Here is a 17,027-nt window from a genome sequence, read left to right as displayed (position 1 = left end):
CACCGGGAGGATGCTGGAGGCGGCCGAGGCCGAGCTGGACGCCGAGGACCTGGTGCATTTCTCGGTGGGCGACCTGCCCAGCCGCGGCTACGGCGTCATGGGCGAGATCCGGCGGCAGGGCAAGCTGTGCGACGTGACCCTCAAGGTGCTGGGGGGGTTTGGGGGGGGGTTTGGGGGGGATTTAAGGGGTTTTGAGGGGGCCTGGGGGGGATCTGAGGGGGCCTGGGGGGTCTTGAGAGGGATCTGAGGGGGTTTGGGGGGGGTCTGAGGGGGTTTGGGGGGAATCTGAGGGGGTTTGGGGGGGTCTTGGGGGGAGTTAAGGGATTTTGAGGGGCCTTGAGGGGGGTTTAAGGGGTTTTGAGGGGTCCTGGGGGGATCTGAGGGGGTCTGAGGAGCCTTGGGGGGTGGTTAAGGGGTTTTGAGGGGGTTTGGGGGGGATCTGAGGGGGCGTGGGGAGGGTTAAGGGATTTTGAAGGGTCCTAGGTGGGATCTGAGGGGCCATAGAGGGGATCTGAGGGTGTCTAGGGGGTCCTAGAGGGGATCTGAGGGGGTCTGGTGGGGATCTGAGGGGGTCTGAGGGGCCTTAGGGGAGACCTGAGGGGGTCTGAGGGGTCTTAGGGGGGATCTGAGGGGTCCTGGGGGGGGTCTGAGGGGCCTTAGGGTGGGTCTGAGAGGGTCTGAGGGGTCCTGGGGGATCTTAGGGGGGATCTGAGGGGATCTGAAGAGTCCTGGGGGAGATCTGAGGGAGTCTGAGGGGTCCTAGGGGGTATCTGAGGGGATCCTGGGGGATCTGAGGGGTCCTGGGGAGGTTCTAGGAGCTCCAAGAGGAGCCCTGGGGAGTCCTTGAGGTTGTGGGAGGACCCTGAGAGGTCCCTGGGGATGGAGGGGGGGGGTCCTGATGGGTCTTTGGGGGGGGCTATGAGAGGTATTTGGGGTTTTGGGGAGCTCTGAGGGGTCCCTAGGGCTGTAGGGAGAGTGCTGGGGGGTCCTTAGGGGTGCAGGAGGGGTCCTGAGTGGGGGCTGGGGTCCTCCCTGCCATTCACCCCGCAGTGGGATTGCTCAGGGAGGTGTCACCCGGCCGACTCAGCTCAAATTGCCCCTGCAGAGCAATCCCTGGGGAAAACACTCCCCGGAACTGCCCGTTTGCTGATTTTTGTCCCAAATCCTGGCAAAACGAGGCACCTTGAGCCGCTAACCGCAGCGGGAGCAGCGCTGCCTTGGCCCCGCGTGCTGTTCCCCTCCTGCTGTTATATTTTGTTCCTCCCTCTCCGGGAGGGCGCGGAGCCTTTCGGCTCTGCAGAGGTTTAAAATCGGTTTTAAAATTGGTCTGGTTTGCTTAAAACGAGGCTTAGCTTTCTCCTCCGCCGGGATAATTTAGCAGAGATCCCCAAAACAGCCAGTCTCACGTCGATTCGAACCAGCAGCCTCGCCTTCCTTGCACGCCACAGCCCCCAAATCCCCCTCTAGCTTCTCTCCTCGCCCTCAGGTCTGAGCATCCTGCCTCTCTGCCTCTGGAAATGGGATTTCTGGGCGCCGGCTAGGTAGGGAAAGGATGAAGAAGCACTAAAAAACCCCGCCTGGAAGATGCTGTGGCACTTTCGGGTTGCTGGGGTCGATGGCTGTGCGATTCCCTCAGCCCACGCAAGCTCAAAATCAGGAGGCAGCGTTGGTATTCCGGCTTCTTTTAATTATTCCTCTTGGAAATTCATCCAGCAGGGGCTGGGATCTGGGATCCCTTCCCCTTTTTGCTCACGTTGCCCCTGGGCAGCACGTGGCAGCACAGGGGCGAGGAGATTACGAGCCACGAGCGCTGATGTTGCCGGCGCTGTCCATCCCTTATTTATTTGTCTCAGCTCAGGGAAATCCTTCAGCCCTGCTCCCACGTGGAAACCAAATCTCACCAGGCTGCAGCCGAGCCGTGCCTCTCCCCTGGGGCTGCACGGAGCCACCCGGAGCCTTCGTGTGCAGCTGGTTGGGGCGACAAGGTTTGAGAAATCCCCTCGGAGATAGCTGCACATCGGGGCTTTTCCCCCAGGAGCTGAATTTCAAGCAGTTCCCCAGCAGATCTGGGGGTTATTTTCGGCCTGCAGTGCTGCTTGAGCTCTTCTTGAGCTCTCTCTGCTCTCCCTGGAGCTCTTTTTTCCCCAGGCACTTCACACGTTGCATCGCCTCCCCTCTAAACACAAGGCTTGTGAGTGTTCAGCCACCTCTGCTGCCAGCACTGCTGCTGATTTTTACCTTTTTGGTGGAAATAATGAGCTTTTTACTAAGCTAGCTGCACTAGAAGAGCTTCACATTAAAGATTTAGGCTCTTGTAACCTCAGTTTCCTGCACCTAACAATAGTGCAGCAGGATTTTTCCCCTCGTTTTGCAGGGATTTGCAGTTTTGTTGCCTGAGAGAAGCTCCTTGGTGTTTGTGCCCTTCCCAAACGCCGGTTTTGAGTACACAAATCAAGGGGTGAAAGCTGCTTGGACGGCTCTGCTTGCTGGGGGTCGCTCCTCTGCTTCTCACGCTCCGTAAAACGGGGAAGCAGCGCTCGTGGTGTTTCCTCGTGGAGAAATTCGGGGAAAGCAGAAGTTTTTGGAGCTCCTGGAAGCCGGCACGGAGCTGAGAGCGCTCCCTTGGAGCAGCTCGAGTGCTACATTTCCACGATTAACTCTTGACTAATTAGAAAGGTCTCAAAAAATAACGCTAGCCTGACAAGTGAATGGTCTTTCAAGCTGCAGAGGGGGGTTATTATTTATTTTATACACCATCCGAATCGGCCTGACAGGTGAGAATCCTGTTGGCTTCCCGCAAAGAGACTGTTTGGACCAAATTTTCCAAAGCAGGCTGCTGGTTTGAAACTCTCCAGGCTCCAGCAGATGCACGGGAGAGCTGCTGCCAAGCAGAGCAGAGGTGGAGGAGCCTCCCTTGGTCCCGCCGTGGCAGAGAAGTGGAATTCCAGGCGGCTTCAGCAGTCCTTGAAAAGCCCGTCCCTGGCTGCCCCGTGGACGTGAGGGCCTGTTTTGGGGAGATCCCGAGCACAACGAGGCTGTCGCTTCGTTCGAGCAGCTGGCAGATGTGAAAATCAGATAATCCGGGGTGTACTCAAAGCCTCTCTGCTAAGGACCTTACTGAAATCTTGTCGCCCAGGAGGAGGGAGCTGCTTTGGATTACAGCTGGAGCTCTTCGCTCACCTCCGTCCCCACGTCCCAGCCGCTCTCGCTGCTCTTCCCTTATATGAAGACGAGTATTTTTAGAGCCTCACGCAGGCACTAAACCTGAAGCCTTCGCAGAACCCACACGTTTCTGTGCTGAGCCTTCTCCTCGGTGCCCTCTGCCTGGCAAAATCTTGCCACGATGCCTTGGATTCCCACTCTGAGGCCAAATCACGGCGTGTCAGGAAAGATGAACGTTTCTTTTTTAAAAAAAAAAAAATCTCTTTGCAGCAGAGAGCTCGAGAGACTTCTCAGCTCTGCAGCGTAACGAGAACAATAGATGCCTTCATTCCACCTACACCACTTTGCTGTGGAGGGAGCTTCAGCGTGCCCTGCGACTCGCTAAGGTTTTTGGGGTGTGGGAGTGTGAGGGAGAGCCTGCATCCTATTAAGCAGCCCGAGGAAGGGAATTCTGTCACCTTCATGGTGGGAAAAGATGCTCTGCGAGCAGCAGTGCTGCTCGTGCCTCTGGTAAACGGGTTTTTGTGCCTTAAAGGAAGCCTTCAGGCTTCGGGAAGCCTTTGTTTTGCTCGGGCTGGGGAAGGGGTGGGAGTGCTGCCCCAAGGAGCTGCCCTCCAGCCTTTTCCCAGCGCCCCTGCCGACGTGGAGCTCCTGGAGTATTTCTCTTCTTTGACACTCGTGTAAACAGAGTTGTAACAGCTCTGCTGATCCCGGCTCCGTGGTGGGGATGCGATCGCATCTGAGCAGTTTCGTTTGGGCCTGGAGATGGGCTGCAGCCCCTCGGAGTGACAGGTAAACGCGCCGAGCTGTGCTTAACCCAACAGCAGCGCCTGATCTCTGTAAAACCACAGCCACAAAATGGTCTGGTAGGGCAACCGAGAGCTTCAGCTGAAGGCTGGCATCCCCAGCTGAGGTTCTGGTCGTGATGTGAGAGAGGCTGGACCCCAAAAGGCAGCCCAGGTCCTCAGCAGCTCGCCCTGTGGCATTAGGTAGGCGATTGAGACCTCAGAAGGGAGCTGCTGCTGCAGGAGACCCCAGCTCGCTCGCTTGGAGCAAATGCAGCTGTGTAGGAACGCAAAACCAAAAGGAAAATCATTCCTTTGAGGCAGCTGGTGAATGTAGGAAGGGCAGTGGGTTCCCAGTGCCATGCTGCCGAGCGAGAGCTGCTCTGCAAAATCAAAACAGGAACTGAGCAGACCGTCCCTGTGCCTGTGCGAGGGCTCGGAGGGCAAAAACGGGGTTACTCAACCCCACAAAGCTTTTTCTACTTCTTTTTTAGTGTTCTGCTGGTACTTCTGGAGCTAATGGGCAGGTCTGTGGTGGGTTTGGGGCAAATGAAGCCCGTTGTGGAGCTGATGGCAAGAAGGGCACGAGCTGTAGTGTCAGACATGTGGCAGACATAGGAAAGCATGCTGGTTCCCTCAGGAGGGAGGCAGATCGTTTAGCTCCAGAGACGAGGAGCATTTATTGAGTCATAAGTGAGGCTGAACTGAGGGGATGTGTGCTGTCTGCTCATCCTCTGGAGTATTTCTCATCCTGGGCAGGAAAACCAGGGCTCGAGAAATTCAGCCCTTCCTGCGGGACTCGGCGTGAAGCGGCGATGGTACGGACGTAACGCTGGCTTCTTGACCAGAGATCCCGATTTAGAAATCTCCCTCAGGGCCCTCTATCGTTACGTGAGCAAGTTAAAAAATAAAAAATAAATAAATAAAAGGAATAGAAGTGGAGGTTTAATCGTGCCCAGTACCAGGAGACTGATGCCTCAGCTGGTGGCAGTGGCAGCGTGGAGCCGGCCCAGCTTCTTGCTGATGCAGCCCCTGTGGGCAGGGGCTGTGTCTGTCCCCCTTCTTTCCCCTGCTAGGCCAGCAGAAACCCATTCCCTTTTTCACCCAACTCCTTTCGGTTTTATTTCCTCCATCTGCGAGGTCAGGCAGGGGCAGCGTGTGGGAAGCATCGGGGCCGGGGCCTGCGCGAGGCCTAGCCCCGCGTGGGGAGCCCAGGTCCCTCCTGTCGCAATTAAAACACACTCTTAATGAATTAAAACACACTGATTAGTTCAAACCCTGCCTTTGGCAAGAAAAAAATGCCCCCTTTGGCAAGATAACCAGGGATGCCCCCAAAGGGGGCATTCCCCAAGGTGAAATCCTCCCCTTGAAGAAGGGTGGAGGACGCCTGGCCCTCAGAGCTGCCCGGTGCTGCCCACACGGGGTTTTCCTTCCCTCTAATGACACAGCCTAATTAACACGCCTGGAATCCTGCTGAATGGCTGCAGATGATTGCTTTTGTCATAACTGGGTGTGTTGTTTACAGCGAGGCTGTTTTTGGGGGACCAGGGACGTCCATCTCTGAAGCTGTGCAGCCCTTGGGGATGGAGCACGGCTCCACAAAGACACTTGAAAATGTGCTCATGTCCTGTGTAATTGGGGTTGGAGCGTGAAACACCTCTCGTGTGTGGCCTTTCTGCCTTTCCTAGGGAGAGGTGCAGGCAGTGGAGACAGAATTTGACGTAAAATTTGAGGCAAATCAAGGCTTGTGCTGCCAGCAGGATGCGGAGGTCTGGAGCCGCGGCGACGGGCTTGTAAAAATGATGGCTTGTAAGAAGGGTTGGTCTGGTTCAATTAGGATATTACCACTGATTGCCTGCATGCCATGGTCCTTCAGTGCTGCTCAGGGTGACAGCACAGGGCGTTTTGTCAAACTGGGGGCTTGCACCAGGGTTTAGGTGATGTCCAAGGCACAGATCTGTTTTAAAAATAAATTTAAGCCTGTGTCGCTTTTGTGCTTTATGGTTATTTTCCAAAGCAGAGGGCTTTTCTCCTCGTTGGCTAGCATGGTAGGCTTGTTTTGAATAAACGTAACACCAGTTGCAACAGCATGGTTAACTTTGGTTATAACTCCAGTTATATCTAGAGGATAGCAGCTCGCATTTGAAGCAGGTATAACTGTAGCGTTTAATACACATCTAGTCAGCTTTAATCCTACTTGTTATTTTAAAAAAAAAAAAAAAAGGTGAAATGACATTTGAGTAGCTGTGATTTTTGGCAAGTTTGTGTCTGGGTGGAAGCAGAATTCAGCTCTGTTTTTCGTGCCCACTTCGGTAGTTGCTCAACCACATTCCGCGCTGCCTGGACGGGAAGGCTCACCCAAATACATCTTGTACTTATCTGGTAAAGCAAAGCAACGCGGCTGTGGGGCTGACTTCTTGCCAGGCACCACGACATCTTCCAACGTTTTAGAGATAAGACACTTTATTCTTTAATGTCTTGAGCCTGGTGAATACGGGCAGCAAAAAGAGAGCTTTCCTGTGTCTCTTGTGTGCCCGCTGGGCTCTCATCCTGCCCCGTGCTCAGTGACTCCCAGCGCCTTAGTCTTTTGCCTTAATTCCAAATGTTTTCAGCAAAAACCATGTGAAAGAAACACGTCTCAGGTGTTTATTCCTCTGGCTTTATCCAGGAGGTCGGGCGTTTGGGACCAGCAGGCAGGGAGATGGGCAGCAGAGGGGCCAGCCCCATATCCCGGTCATCCAGGCTGTGGCTGTGCCCAGGAAAACCTGCATAGGAAAACTTTCTGCCAGCCAGAGACCCAAGGAGGAGCCCCTGCACCCTCCTAGGATGAAATGCAAGGAGAATGCTGAAGCAGAGATGCTTTTAGCTGTGGTTGTGGTGTGCGTTGTGCTCTGCTGGGCTCGTAGCTTCGCTTCTGGGTCACATTTACTGAGCGTGGTAGCTCTGGGCTTGAAGGAAGAGGCAGGGCTGTGTTTTCAAGGTAACCATAAAACCCCAAACAGGCAACGTTTTTGCTAACGTGCTGCCTAGACATGAAAGGGCAACGAAGCTTTTTGCAGAGAAGAGAAGGGCTGCTTGGATGGCCCGGAGAGCAGAGGACCTGCTGTGCCAGCTTGTTTGTCCCAGCCAAACAAAGCTGAAAAAGGAAAACTCCTGAAAGTGGGAAAACTGAGAAGTGCTGAAGCGGGAGAAAAGGGCAGTTTGGTACAAGCTCAGGTATCAACTCGTGTGAGTCAGGTCAGCCTGGAAATCAGAGGGGAAAAGAAAAAACTGTGAGCCAACGGAGAGGAGTAATAATCAGAGCTGCGTTACTGTGAGGAGGACAAAATCTTGCACAGCATTTGGAGCTTGTGCACGCAGCTGAACAATGATTTACATCAGCACGGGGTGCCGTGGTTGTGGCTCTTTGTGAGCAGTTTGGAGTTGACCCTGCTTCATCCCGCCCAGGTGAGCTGCCAGAAGGCTGGAAAACCAGATTCAAAAGTCAGAGCTTAGCAGACCCTGTCAGCTGTCTTGCCTTGAAAACTTGTCCACAAAAACCCTGGAAATTGTCTTTCAGCCCTCGGTTACTGCTGGACAGGCAGAGCTGTGCTGCAGCGATTCATCCATATCGTTTGGTTGGTGGTGGATGGTGCTGATCTTCTCCTTCCCTTTTTTTTTTTTAATTCTCCTTTAGGTTGGGGACCACAAGTTCAGCGCTCACCGGATCGTGCTGGCGGCTTCTATCCCGTACTTCCATGCCATGTTCACCAACGACATGATGGAGTGCAAGCAGGATGAGATCGTCATGCAAGGGATGGACCCCAGGTAACTTCCCGGGCACCTCAGCGGGTTTGATCCTGACAGAGTGAGTGCTTTGTAGGGCTTGGCATTGTACCTGCAAGGCTTGAAGCCTGCCCTCTCCGTGAATTGCACCAGGAGGGATTTCTCTCAGCAGTGTGCTGTGCTCAGCTGATGGAATTGGCTTGAAATCATTTATTTTTTGCCTTTTCTCCCCTTTGTCCAGCGCGCTCGAGGCTCTGATCAACTTTGCCTACAACGGGCACCTGGCCATAGACCAGCAGAACGTCCAGTCGCTGCTGATGGGGGCGAGCTTCCTCCAGCTGCAGAACATCAAGGATGCTTGCTGCACCTTCCTCAGAGAGAGGTAAGGGGCAAAACTGGCTGAACAATTCCCTTTTTAGAGTTAGAATCACAGAAATCGTAGAATATCCTGAGCTGGAAGGGACCCACGAGGATCATCGACTCCTGGCACCATGCAGGTGTACCCAAAAATTCGGACCCTAGCCCAGCACGATGTGTGTGTGCCCCTAACAAACCCATCGCAGCACGTCCCCTGCCTGCTGCCGCCCGTAGCAAAGGGGAGGAACGGACTCAGTGAGGCATTGGATGGGAATCTCTGGCAGCGTTAAACTGGTTCCAGTTTTTCCAGTCCCCTGGCTGGTGTTTGCCTCCAGTTTCATTCCAGCAGCGTGATCTGGAAAGCACAAAGCCGGGTTATTCCTTGGGAACATCCCGCACGCAGCTTCAGGCAGCGCCAGGACCTGACCCGCTTCCCTTGCTCCCCAGCCTGGTTCCCCTCAGCTGCTCTGTGTGTCCGTGGGACATTAAACACAAATCCCAAACGAATGCAACGTCTCATCCAGCTGTTATTTCACTTCCAAACAGAGCTGTCCTAGAATTTCGGTTTGGGGAGAAAAAAGTGCATTTCCTCCGTGTACAAAATGCTTCAGTTTACAGTCCCAGGTGAATCCTGAGCTTCTGCAGGTTTGAAATCAAGTTATATAAGATCAGGGTGTTAAATTTTCCTGCCAAAACATTTTATTTGGGGCGCTGGATGTGACACCAAGCTGGGAGGAGGTGGCTTGTGTTGCTTCAGGAGTCCCAGCGAGCTGTAGGTGGTTATATTTATATTTTATAATAATTTATTATATATTTATACCTGGACTTAAGCAAGGTGAGTTGGTTTCTCTGCGGTTTGGCTGCTGCAGTTAGCCCAAATCCACCAGGAGCCACAGGGTGCCTGAAATTCATTCCTGGGTGTCCTTGAAGGACGTTCTTGGCGCTGAGCAGCTCTTTGCAGTGGCTGTGCTGGGGAGAGCTGGGGTCTGCAGCGCTGCTCCTCGCTGCCCAGCCTCGTTGCAGAAGCAGCTTGGGTGAAAAAGCTTCCTTATGGCAGGAAACGGCTTCGGGGAGGTGCAGCAGGTGCTGCTCTGTAGTGCTCAGGAAAGATTTGTTGCTTTCTGGGTTATTTGTGCTGTGTCCTTGCACCCAGCTGCGTCCAACACCAGAATTACAAAGGTGCCAGGAGCCCAGAGAAGCGGGAGAGAGGGATTGCTTTGCGAGCCTCACGTTTCCCCTCCACTGACAACTTCTCTTAGTGCAGAGGCTGCCCAGAGGCTCCTTGGCAGGTCTAAGGGGAGATTTCAAGTTGTGGTTTCCATCCTTTGGCTCCAAATCTCCGTGCAGGTGCCTTCATTCTGAGCCGCAACCTTTTATTCTAAACCCTTCTTGGCAGAGGACACAGCTCCGCGTATCCTCTGGTGCTTCGCTGAGCCCGTTTGCAATTCCATCCGTCCTCCTGTGAAATTAAACTCGGTTTTGCTCTCCTTTGCCCAGGCTTCACCCCAAGAACTGCCTGGGCGTGCGGCAGTTTGCGGAGACCATGATGTGCGCGGTGCTCTACGCCGCCGCCAACAGCTTCATCCACCAGCACTTCGTGGAGGTGTCCATGTCCGAGGAGTTCCTGGCGCTGCCCTTCGAAGACGTCCTGGAGCTCGTTTCCAGGGACGAGCTCAACGTGAAATCCGAGGAGCAGGTACCTGCGTGGTGGTTATCCTCCTCGGGGGGGGGGTTTCTGGTTGCTTGGTGGAGGGATGGGATGATAATAAATATCCCGTTCCTGGGCTGAGCGGGGCTGGGAAGCTGCCCTGGAGTGTGGGAGCCCTGAGAGGTAGGCAGAGCTGTGCTGCCTGGCTTCTTGTCTGTGCTGGGAGAGGTTTTTTTTTTGGCTCTGGGAAATGCCTGCTAGGGTTTTTTTGGAGCGTAGGCTTCGCAGAACGTTGCATCGAGGCGTTTTGGTTCACTTCTGACAGAGGAGGAGCTGCAGCTATGCCCTGCTGCTTCAGCTGAGGGCGCAGGGAGTCCTTCCCTACAGAGCTCCTGCTCCAGCCCAGAAGGTTCTGGAGGTGCGAGGAGTCTCCCAAGATTTTCTAACGAATGAATTTGGCATCAAAAAGCGCCTCTGGACAGGCGTGTTCCCAGAACAGCCAGAAAGCAGGGCTGAGCCGCTTCAGGACGTGTCGGCAGCCTCGCCAACCTGTCGGTGCGGGGCTGGCAGCCTGCAGGAGAAGCAGAACCTGTCCTCGAGCCAGAAAAAGCCGTCCTGCCCTTTCCGAGGAGGTGACTAACCAAAAGCAGCGCTGCCGCTGCCTCCCTGTAGGGAGATGAGCTCCCCGTGGTCCTGGGGAAGAAGTTTTTTTGTGCTGAGAGGCGATGTGGGAGGCTCCAGATCTGCTCCATCGGGGAAAAACTTCATAATTCTGTTCTGGGCTGCCGTGGGCTTTTCTCCACGGCCCCAGGTTGCAATATAAGACACTCAGGGCTGTGTGCATGCACGTGGCGTGGTCTGGCTCAGAGGACAGCTGAGCTGAACCTGTGGCCTCTCTCTCCAGGGACCACAGAGGGAGCTGAGAGAGCCCAGCTCGGCTGTAGGCATCCACCACGTGGTTAACTAAGGCTGGAAGAACTGTCTCCATCAAAACCGCCTGCTGGTTTTCAGGGAGCAGCACCGTGCTCTCTTCTTTCTTCGCAGGTTTACTGATTTTTAACACTTTAAAAAAAAAAAAAATTGCATTTTGCCTGACAAAACTCTTCCCAGCTCCCATCTTCCTGCAAATGACAACCCGCAGCAGTAGGAACTCGGGGCGGGGGGAAAAGCAAAAACCAAGCGAAAACCAAGCCCAAAATAAAATCCACCTTCCCCCGCCTCTCTTTGGGCAGGTGTTTGAAGCTGCCTTAGCCTGGATCCGCTACGACCGGGAGCAGAGGGAGCCCTTCCTGCCCGAGCTGCTGGCCAAAATCCGCCTGCCCCTGTGCCGGCCGCAGTTCCTCGCCGACCGCGTGCAGCAGGACGACCTCGTGCGCTGCTGCCACAAGTGCAGGTGAGGCTTGGCGGGGGGTTTGAGCCCACGGGGAGGTAGCAGGAGCACGATGTGGCTGTCCTGGAGAGGGAAATTCATCCTCTTTGTGGATAGAGTGAAAAAACTCCCCGGTTTTAACCTGCCAACGGGGCGTTCTGTCCGGACAAATGATGGCTGGGAAGTCAGTGGCTTAAATCCGCATCCGACTTCAGTCAGCTCTCATCACGGGGGAAGCCACTGCTGACCAAATGAAATATTTCTCTTGGATTTCAGGGATCTGGTTGACGAGGCCAAAGATTATCACCTCATGCCAGAGCGCCGGCCGCACCTCCCGGCGTTCAAGACCCGTCCCCGGTGCTGCACGTCGATCGCGGGCCTGATTTATGCTGTCGGGGGACTTAACTCAGCAGGTACCTTGCACATCCACTCCCTGACGAGGAGAGCTGTCAGGTTTGCTGGTTAGGGCCGTGGGATTAGGAACTGAAGTGCTGCAGGTGGCCGTGCCTGTAGTTTAACATCTGCCCACTAGGAATTCGGTGTAGGTCAGGCTTATTTAGGACAGCTCTCGTGTAAATCAGAGAATCCTCTCCTATAACAATGTAAAACCTGGAGATGTGAAGCTGAATTGGTGAGGGTTGCTGCGTCAGAGCACAAAAAAGGGACAGAAAATGTTAATGAGATAATCTGCCCGTCTCAGATAACCTCGTTAACCTGGGAAACTTGATTTTAAAGCTGCCAAAGGACAGCTCGCTGATGAAGGATCCGATCAGCGGGCCCGTGCTGGGCTCTGCCTTGTGGGATTTCCACTCTGCCTTCACCCCGTGGGCGATTTCCAGGGAAGTTAACGTTCCCAGAAAGCAGAAGCACCACCAGCTGTGAGGGAGCAGGTCTCTGCTGCCCCTTTGAGGCTATCAGAGGCCCCGCTTCCACATGGCTGGGACTTGGCAGCCCTAAATGCACCAGGGACATGCAAAGTTTTCAACCCTCTACAAACCCTTTGCATCACAGGGTGCAGTTCACACGAATTTTACAGAGCGGGCTCTTTGTGAACGAGCAGAAACGTGGCTGGGAAATGCCTCTGGCTTAATTTTGGGGGAGCAGGGGGGCTGCAACAGGATTTGAGAGAGCCTGGCTGCTTTCCCAAGAGCCCAGCGGGCGCAGTCCCCGTGCCAGCCCCCATCTGTTGGGGTCGCGGCAGCCACGATTTGCCCCTCCGCTGGGCGACGGCGCGGCAGAGCCCGAGGAATGGGTCTCCCCCTTTTAATTTGAGTAGCAAATTTTTACGCAGGCGACTCGCTGAACGTGGTGGAAGTCTTTGACCCCATCGCCAACCGCTGGGAGAAGTGCCAGCCCATGACGACGGCCCGGAGCCGGGTGGGTGTAGCCGTGGTCAACGGGCTGCTCTACGCCATCGGCGGCTACGACGGGCAGCTGAGGCTGAGCACGGTGGAGGTTTACAACCCGGAGATGGATTCCTGGTCCAAAGTGGAAAGCATGAACAGCAAGAGAAGGTACGGGCTGTGAGAAGGGAGCTGGAGGGGTGAAAATGGGGTTTGGGGAAGGCTGGCGTGCCAAGGGAGAGAGGTTCCTGCGTGGGGAAGCAGCAAAAAAAAAAACACACGGAGGGGAGAGGAGCAATGTGGGAGCAGGTGAGATTCCCCTAACCATTTTGGGGGCGTTTGTGCTGAAATCTGGGCTCTGCTTTCTGGTAAGAGGGGAGAACTGTCAGCAGCTCTATAAGCTTTTATTAAAACTCCACAAAGTGACACCTGTGCAGCACAGCACGGATCCACAGGAAAGCCTTTAATACCTGGCTAGGTTAAAAGCAGCTGAGCAGTAACCGAGCTGTAATCTCCAGAGGTCTCTGAGCTCTTGGAGCACGAGGGAGTGAAACCAAACCAAAAGAGCGGAGATGTTCTGCTCGTCGGGCCTCTAAGGGCTTCAGCTGGAGTGCCAAAGGATGAGTTTAGAGCCCCGTTTCTTCAGATTTTGATTCTAGATGTGGGTAAAATGCTATTTCGGTCAGCCCGTCCTCCCCAGCACAACACCGTGGCTGCTGCCGTGGCTGGACGTCCTCCTTGGCTTCCAGGGCTTTTTGCTGTGGTTTTCTTTCCCCCTCGTGGCTGCTCCCTGGGAGCTTTGCAGCACTTCTTGACCAGCGTGGTTTGCCTGCTTTGGTTTCTGTGGTCCGGGATGTTTTATTTTTTTGGGCTGTGAGAGGCTGAGTGTGGGCAGGCGCCCGGCGTCCCTACAGCTGCTGCTGTCTCCCTCCTGCAGGGGAGCACAGAAACGAGCCCCGGGCCCTTCTGGTTCTTATCCAGAACTTCGGGGCTGGCTCGGAGGCAGAGCTCATCGAAATTCCTGGAATCCTTTCCAGGGAGATCGCCCACGGGGTTAATTTGTGGCAGGAAAGCTCCCTTTTTCCCCAGCAGCGAGGTTCCTGGGAGCTTTTCCCACGGCGAGAGGCAGTCGCTCTTCCATGATGGGGTTTCTGAGCCTCAGACAAGCAAATTGGGGGTTAGATGCCCTCGTGCAGAAGAAAATCTGCCCAAATCTGCCCAAATCTGTTACTGTACAAACCCCTTGGCTCTTGCTGTGGTGCTGGGGCTCTGCTGTTGTTGCCAAGCTTCTCCAGGAGATTTTTTTGTGACTTCGTTTCCAAAGGTCTTTACGGGAAGCCAGGACCAGTGGGCTTTTGACCCGTGGCTGAATTACTCCTCGGGGTTTGGTTTTAGTTCCTCCAGTCGGGGAAAAGGGGGAAAAGGGAGGTGTGCTGGTGATCCAGGTGAGGTTAAAGAGGGGTTCAACCACTACATCTGGTGTCCTGCTGCCTTCAAATCCATCCTGCTTGGGATGGGGACACTGCTCAGCTCTCCAGGTGCCTCGTGCGGGCTGTTCCCCGTGCTGAAATCACCCCGCTGGTCCCACAGGGTGAATCAATACACCCAAGAGGCAGCAAACGAGGCAGGCCGTGCAGATTTTGCTGTGTTTTAGGCCGCGTGGCCCCCTCCTAAAGCCACCTGACGGGGTTCTGCTCGTTGCAGCGCGATGGGGACGGTGGTGCTGGACGGCCAGATCTACGTGTGCGGCGGGTACGACGGGAACTCCTCCCTCAACTCCGTGGAGGCCTATTCTCCAGAAACCAACAAGTAAGAGCTCTCTGCGCCCTTCAGCTTCTCCTCCTGCTGCTGCCAGCGACGTGGCACCGCTGGGGGATAAAAAAACAACATGGTGAGGGGTGTGAGAAGGTGGTTGAGGTGTTTAGGGCTGTGCGGTGTCCCTCCCCGCAGGGCTTCGCCTTGATGCAGGGAGGTGAAAGCAAAGATTTCAATAAAAATCAAAATAAAACGGGCAGTGGAAGAGGAATTACCGAAACCCCGTCCTGGAAAAGCTGACAGAGCTGCAATAACCTGGTGGCTGCTCGTGGAGAGCCCCTCCTGAGCTCTCTTTTCTCCCTCCCAGGTGGACGGTGGTGACCCCCATGAGCTCCAACCGCAGCGCCGCCGGGGTCACGGTCTTCGAGGGCAGGATCTACGTGTCGGGAGGGCACGACGGGCTGCAGATCTTCAACAGTGTAAGTCGCTTCCCAAAGGCTTCGTGCCGAAATCGGTCTGCTGCAGGCGGCTGGGAGGTGAAGCTTCAGGTTGGGAGGGCTCCGTGCCCTCTCCCCACGAAACCAAAAATGCCTCGAGCATTCACACCATCAGATTTTGGCCTTTCCAGAGCCCTTTTTCCAGCTCGGGAAGAAAGGAGCTAGCCAGGAACCCACAGAAAATGGAGTTAAATGTCTCCTGTCCCCCACAAAAGGGGACAAAAGCATCGAGTGCGTGCATTTTGTTGCCTCCCTGCTTCCTTTATTATTTTTTTTTAACTACTTTTATCCTGGCGTTCCTTGAGCTCTGGAGACCCAGATGCCAGGCGCTTCCCCTGCTTCCTCCCTGCCTGTTTGGTGGCTTCATTTTCAGGACGATTTTCTTAGAAATGAGCTTCGCAGCAGGGGGAGCTGCTGGTGCAAGGCTCTGCACGTTCCCCAGGGCAGGATTTCGTGGGGCACAGGGAAGGCTCCTTCCGTGTCAGGATTGGATTTGGCGTTGATGCGCTGCTCTCAGGAAGCAAATTGTAATTCAGGGGTTTGCAGGGAGCAGCAATTTGCACTTCCACCTCGCTCAGGGGTGGGTTTTTGTCTGCAGCAGGCACCCCAGAGCCAAAAATGACAGCTCTGCTCGTCTGGGCTCAGCCCTGAGCTGGCCACGTGTGGAGTTCCCGTGGAAGGGGTCCCTGCAGAAGGATAAGGGATGCAAAATGTTGGTGTTCTGCTTTTTGGGTCGTTTTGTTTTGCCTTGAGGGCAAAAAAACCTCTTCCAAATGTGGAGGAGTTCCCTGCACAGGAGGGCACGAAGCTGAGGTGCAGGACAGGGAGCTCAGACTGCACCAGGAGAGGCCGAGGTGTGGCCGTGGGGAACTGCAGCCACTAAAACCCACCTGGGAGGCTCGGAAACCTCCTCAAAACCCATCCCAGAAGCAGAGGAGAGGGGAGGGGAGGTTTAGGGGGGCAGTTTTTTTGTGGTCTGTGCAGCAACAGCTCAGTACAAACATTACAACACCCAAAGGGGTGAAACCAAGGAACGAACCGGGAGCATCCCGACCCGCTGGGGGTTGCACAATTAAAAACGGTCGCAGGGCCGCTTCTTCTGGGGGCCGCTGGCTTTTCCTGAACTCCGTGCCTTTGTCTTTGTGCCTTGTGCCTGCAGGTGGAGTACTACAACCAGCACACGGCCACCTGGCACCCGGTGGCCAGCATGCTGAACAAGCGCTGCCGCCACGGCGCCGCCTCGCTGGGCAGCAAGATGTTCGTCTGCGGGGGCTACGACGGCTCGGGTTTCCTCAGCATGGCCGAGGTGTACAGCTCGGTGGCGGATCAGTGGTACCTGCTCGTCCCCATGAACACCCGGCGCAGCCGCGTCTCCCTGGTGGCCAACTGCGGCCGCCTCTACGCCGTGGGGGGCTACGACGGCCAGTCCAACCTCAGCTCGGTGGAGATGTACGACCCGGAGACCAACCGCTGGACGTTCATGGCTCCCATGGTGTGCCACGAGGGAGGGGTGGGGGTGGGCTGCATCCCCCTCCTCACCATCTGAAGGAGATTTGGGGATTTGGGGTGGGGGGGGGGGGGGGGGGGGGGGGAGAGGTTTCGGGGCTGCCCCATCCCCGGGATTACGGTTTCCCCGAGGGGGGTGGGCGAAGAGAAGCGCAGCTCCGGGTGCTCCGGCGTCGTTCGCAACCACACACGAGGTGACAAAACCATCCCCTGCCCCCTCGGCTCTCGGACTGAGGCTCCGGAAAGATCAAATTTTATTTTATTTTTGGGGGGGAATTAACGGTGCGAGTGCTCCTGTGGGTGTGCAGGGAGCCGCCCGCCGCCCTCCCCAGCACTCCTGCGGCCCCGTGGCTGAGCAAATCCTTCCTCTCTCCCCGCTTGTTTGACAAATAGCACTGAGCCACGTCGGCCTGAGACTTTGGGAAGCCAAGCTGCGGGCTTTTTGGGGAGCAACCCCGGTTGTGACACGGCAACGGCCACTTTGAGGACTCGGGGGAATGCCCACGCACCTCTGCCAGCACCAAAACGGCCCTAAAACAGCCCCAAACCAGCCCTGGCGTCCCGAGGGGTCGATCAACTTGAGTGTTTGGTGTTGTCGGCTGCTGCTGGGCACCCCTGGACCTTCCCCAGTTTATCAAAACGACCCAAATCCAGCAGCTCGGGTCCTCGGGGGCGCATCCAGGCTCTGCGCCTCGAGGTGCTTCTTGCGCAAGGCGCCGCTGCTCCCGGGGCTTTCTTCAGCTCGATGGGGAAAACCTCTCCGCAAGAGCCGCACGGTGGAGAAAGGAGGAAGAGGAGAAAAGGGGGGGACGGTTAAACCAGCCGCCGGCTTCGGAGGGG

At 55.5% G+C, this 17,027-nt stretch overlaps 1 protein-coding gene across 1 annotated transcript; it reads left to right on the top strand.

Annotated features, from left to right (window-relative positions):
• Positions 1-10: 10 nt before the first annotated feature.
• On the top strand, positions 11-16,227 carry KLHL18 (kelch like family member 18; the record flags this gene model as incomplete). The annotated part of the gene is made up of 10 exons (XM_084306925.1): positions 11-145; positions 7,624-7,754; positions 7,954-8,094; positions 9,567-9,765; positions 10,950-11,110; positions 11,363-11,499; positions 12,363-12,600; positions 14,134-14,238; positions 14,552-14,663; positions 15,841-16,227. 10 exons carry the CDS (start codon positions 11-13, stop codon positions 16,225-16,227), a joined length of 1,746 nt encoding a protein of 581 aa, XP_084163051.1.
• Positions 16,228-17,027: the final 800 nt, after the last annotated feature.

This window comes from Netta rufina, assembly GCF_964035555.1.
Source record: "Netta rufina genome assembly, chromosome: 2".
Taxonomy (NCBI): Eukaryota; Metazoa; Chordata; class Aves; order Anseriformes; family Anatidae; genus Netta; species Netta rufina.
Note: the sequence above shows the minus strand (reverse complement) of the source record. Positions and strands in the feature narration are given on the sequence as shown.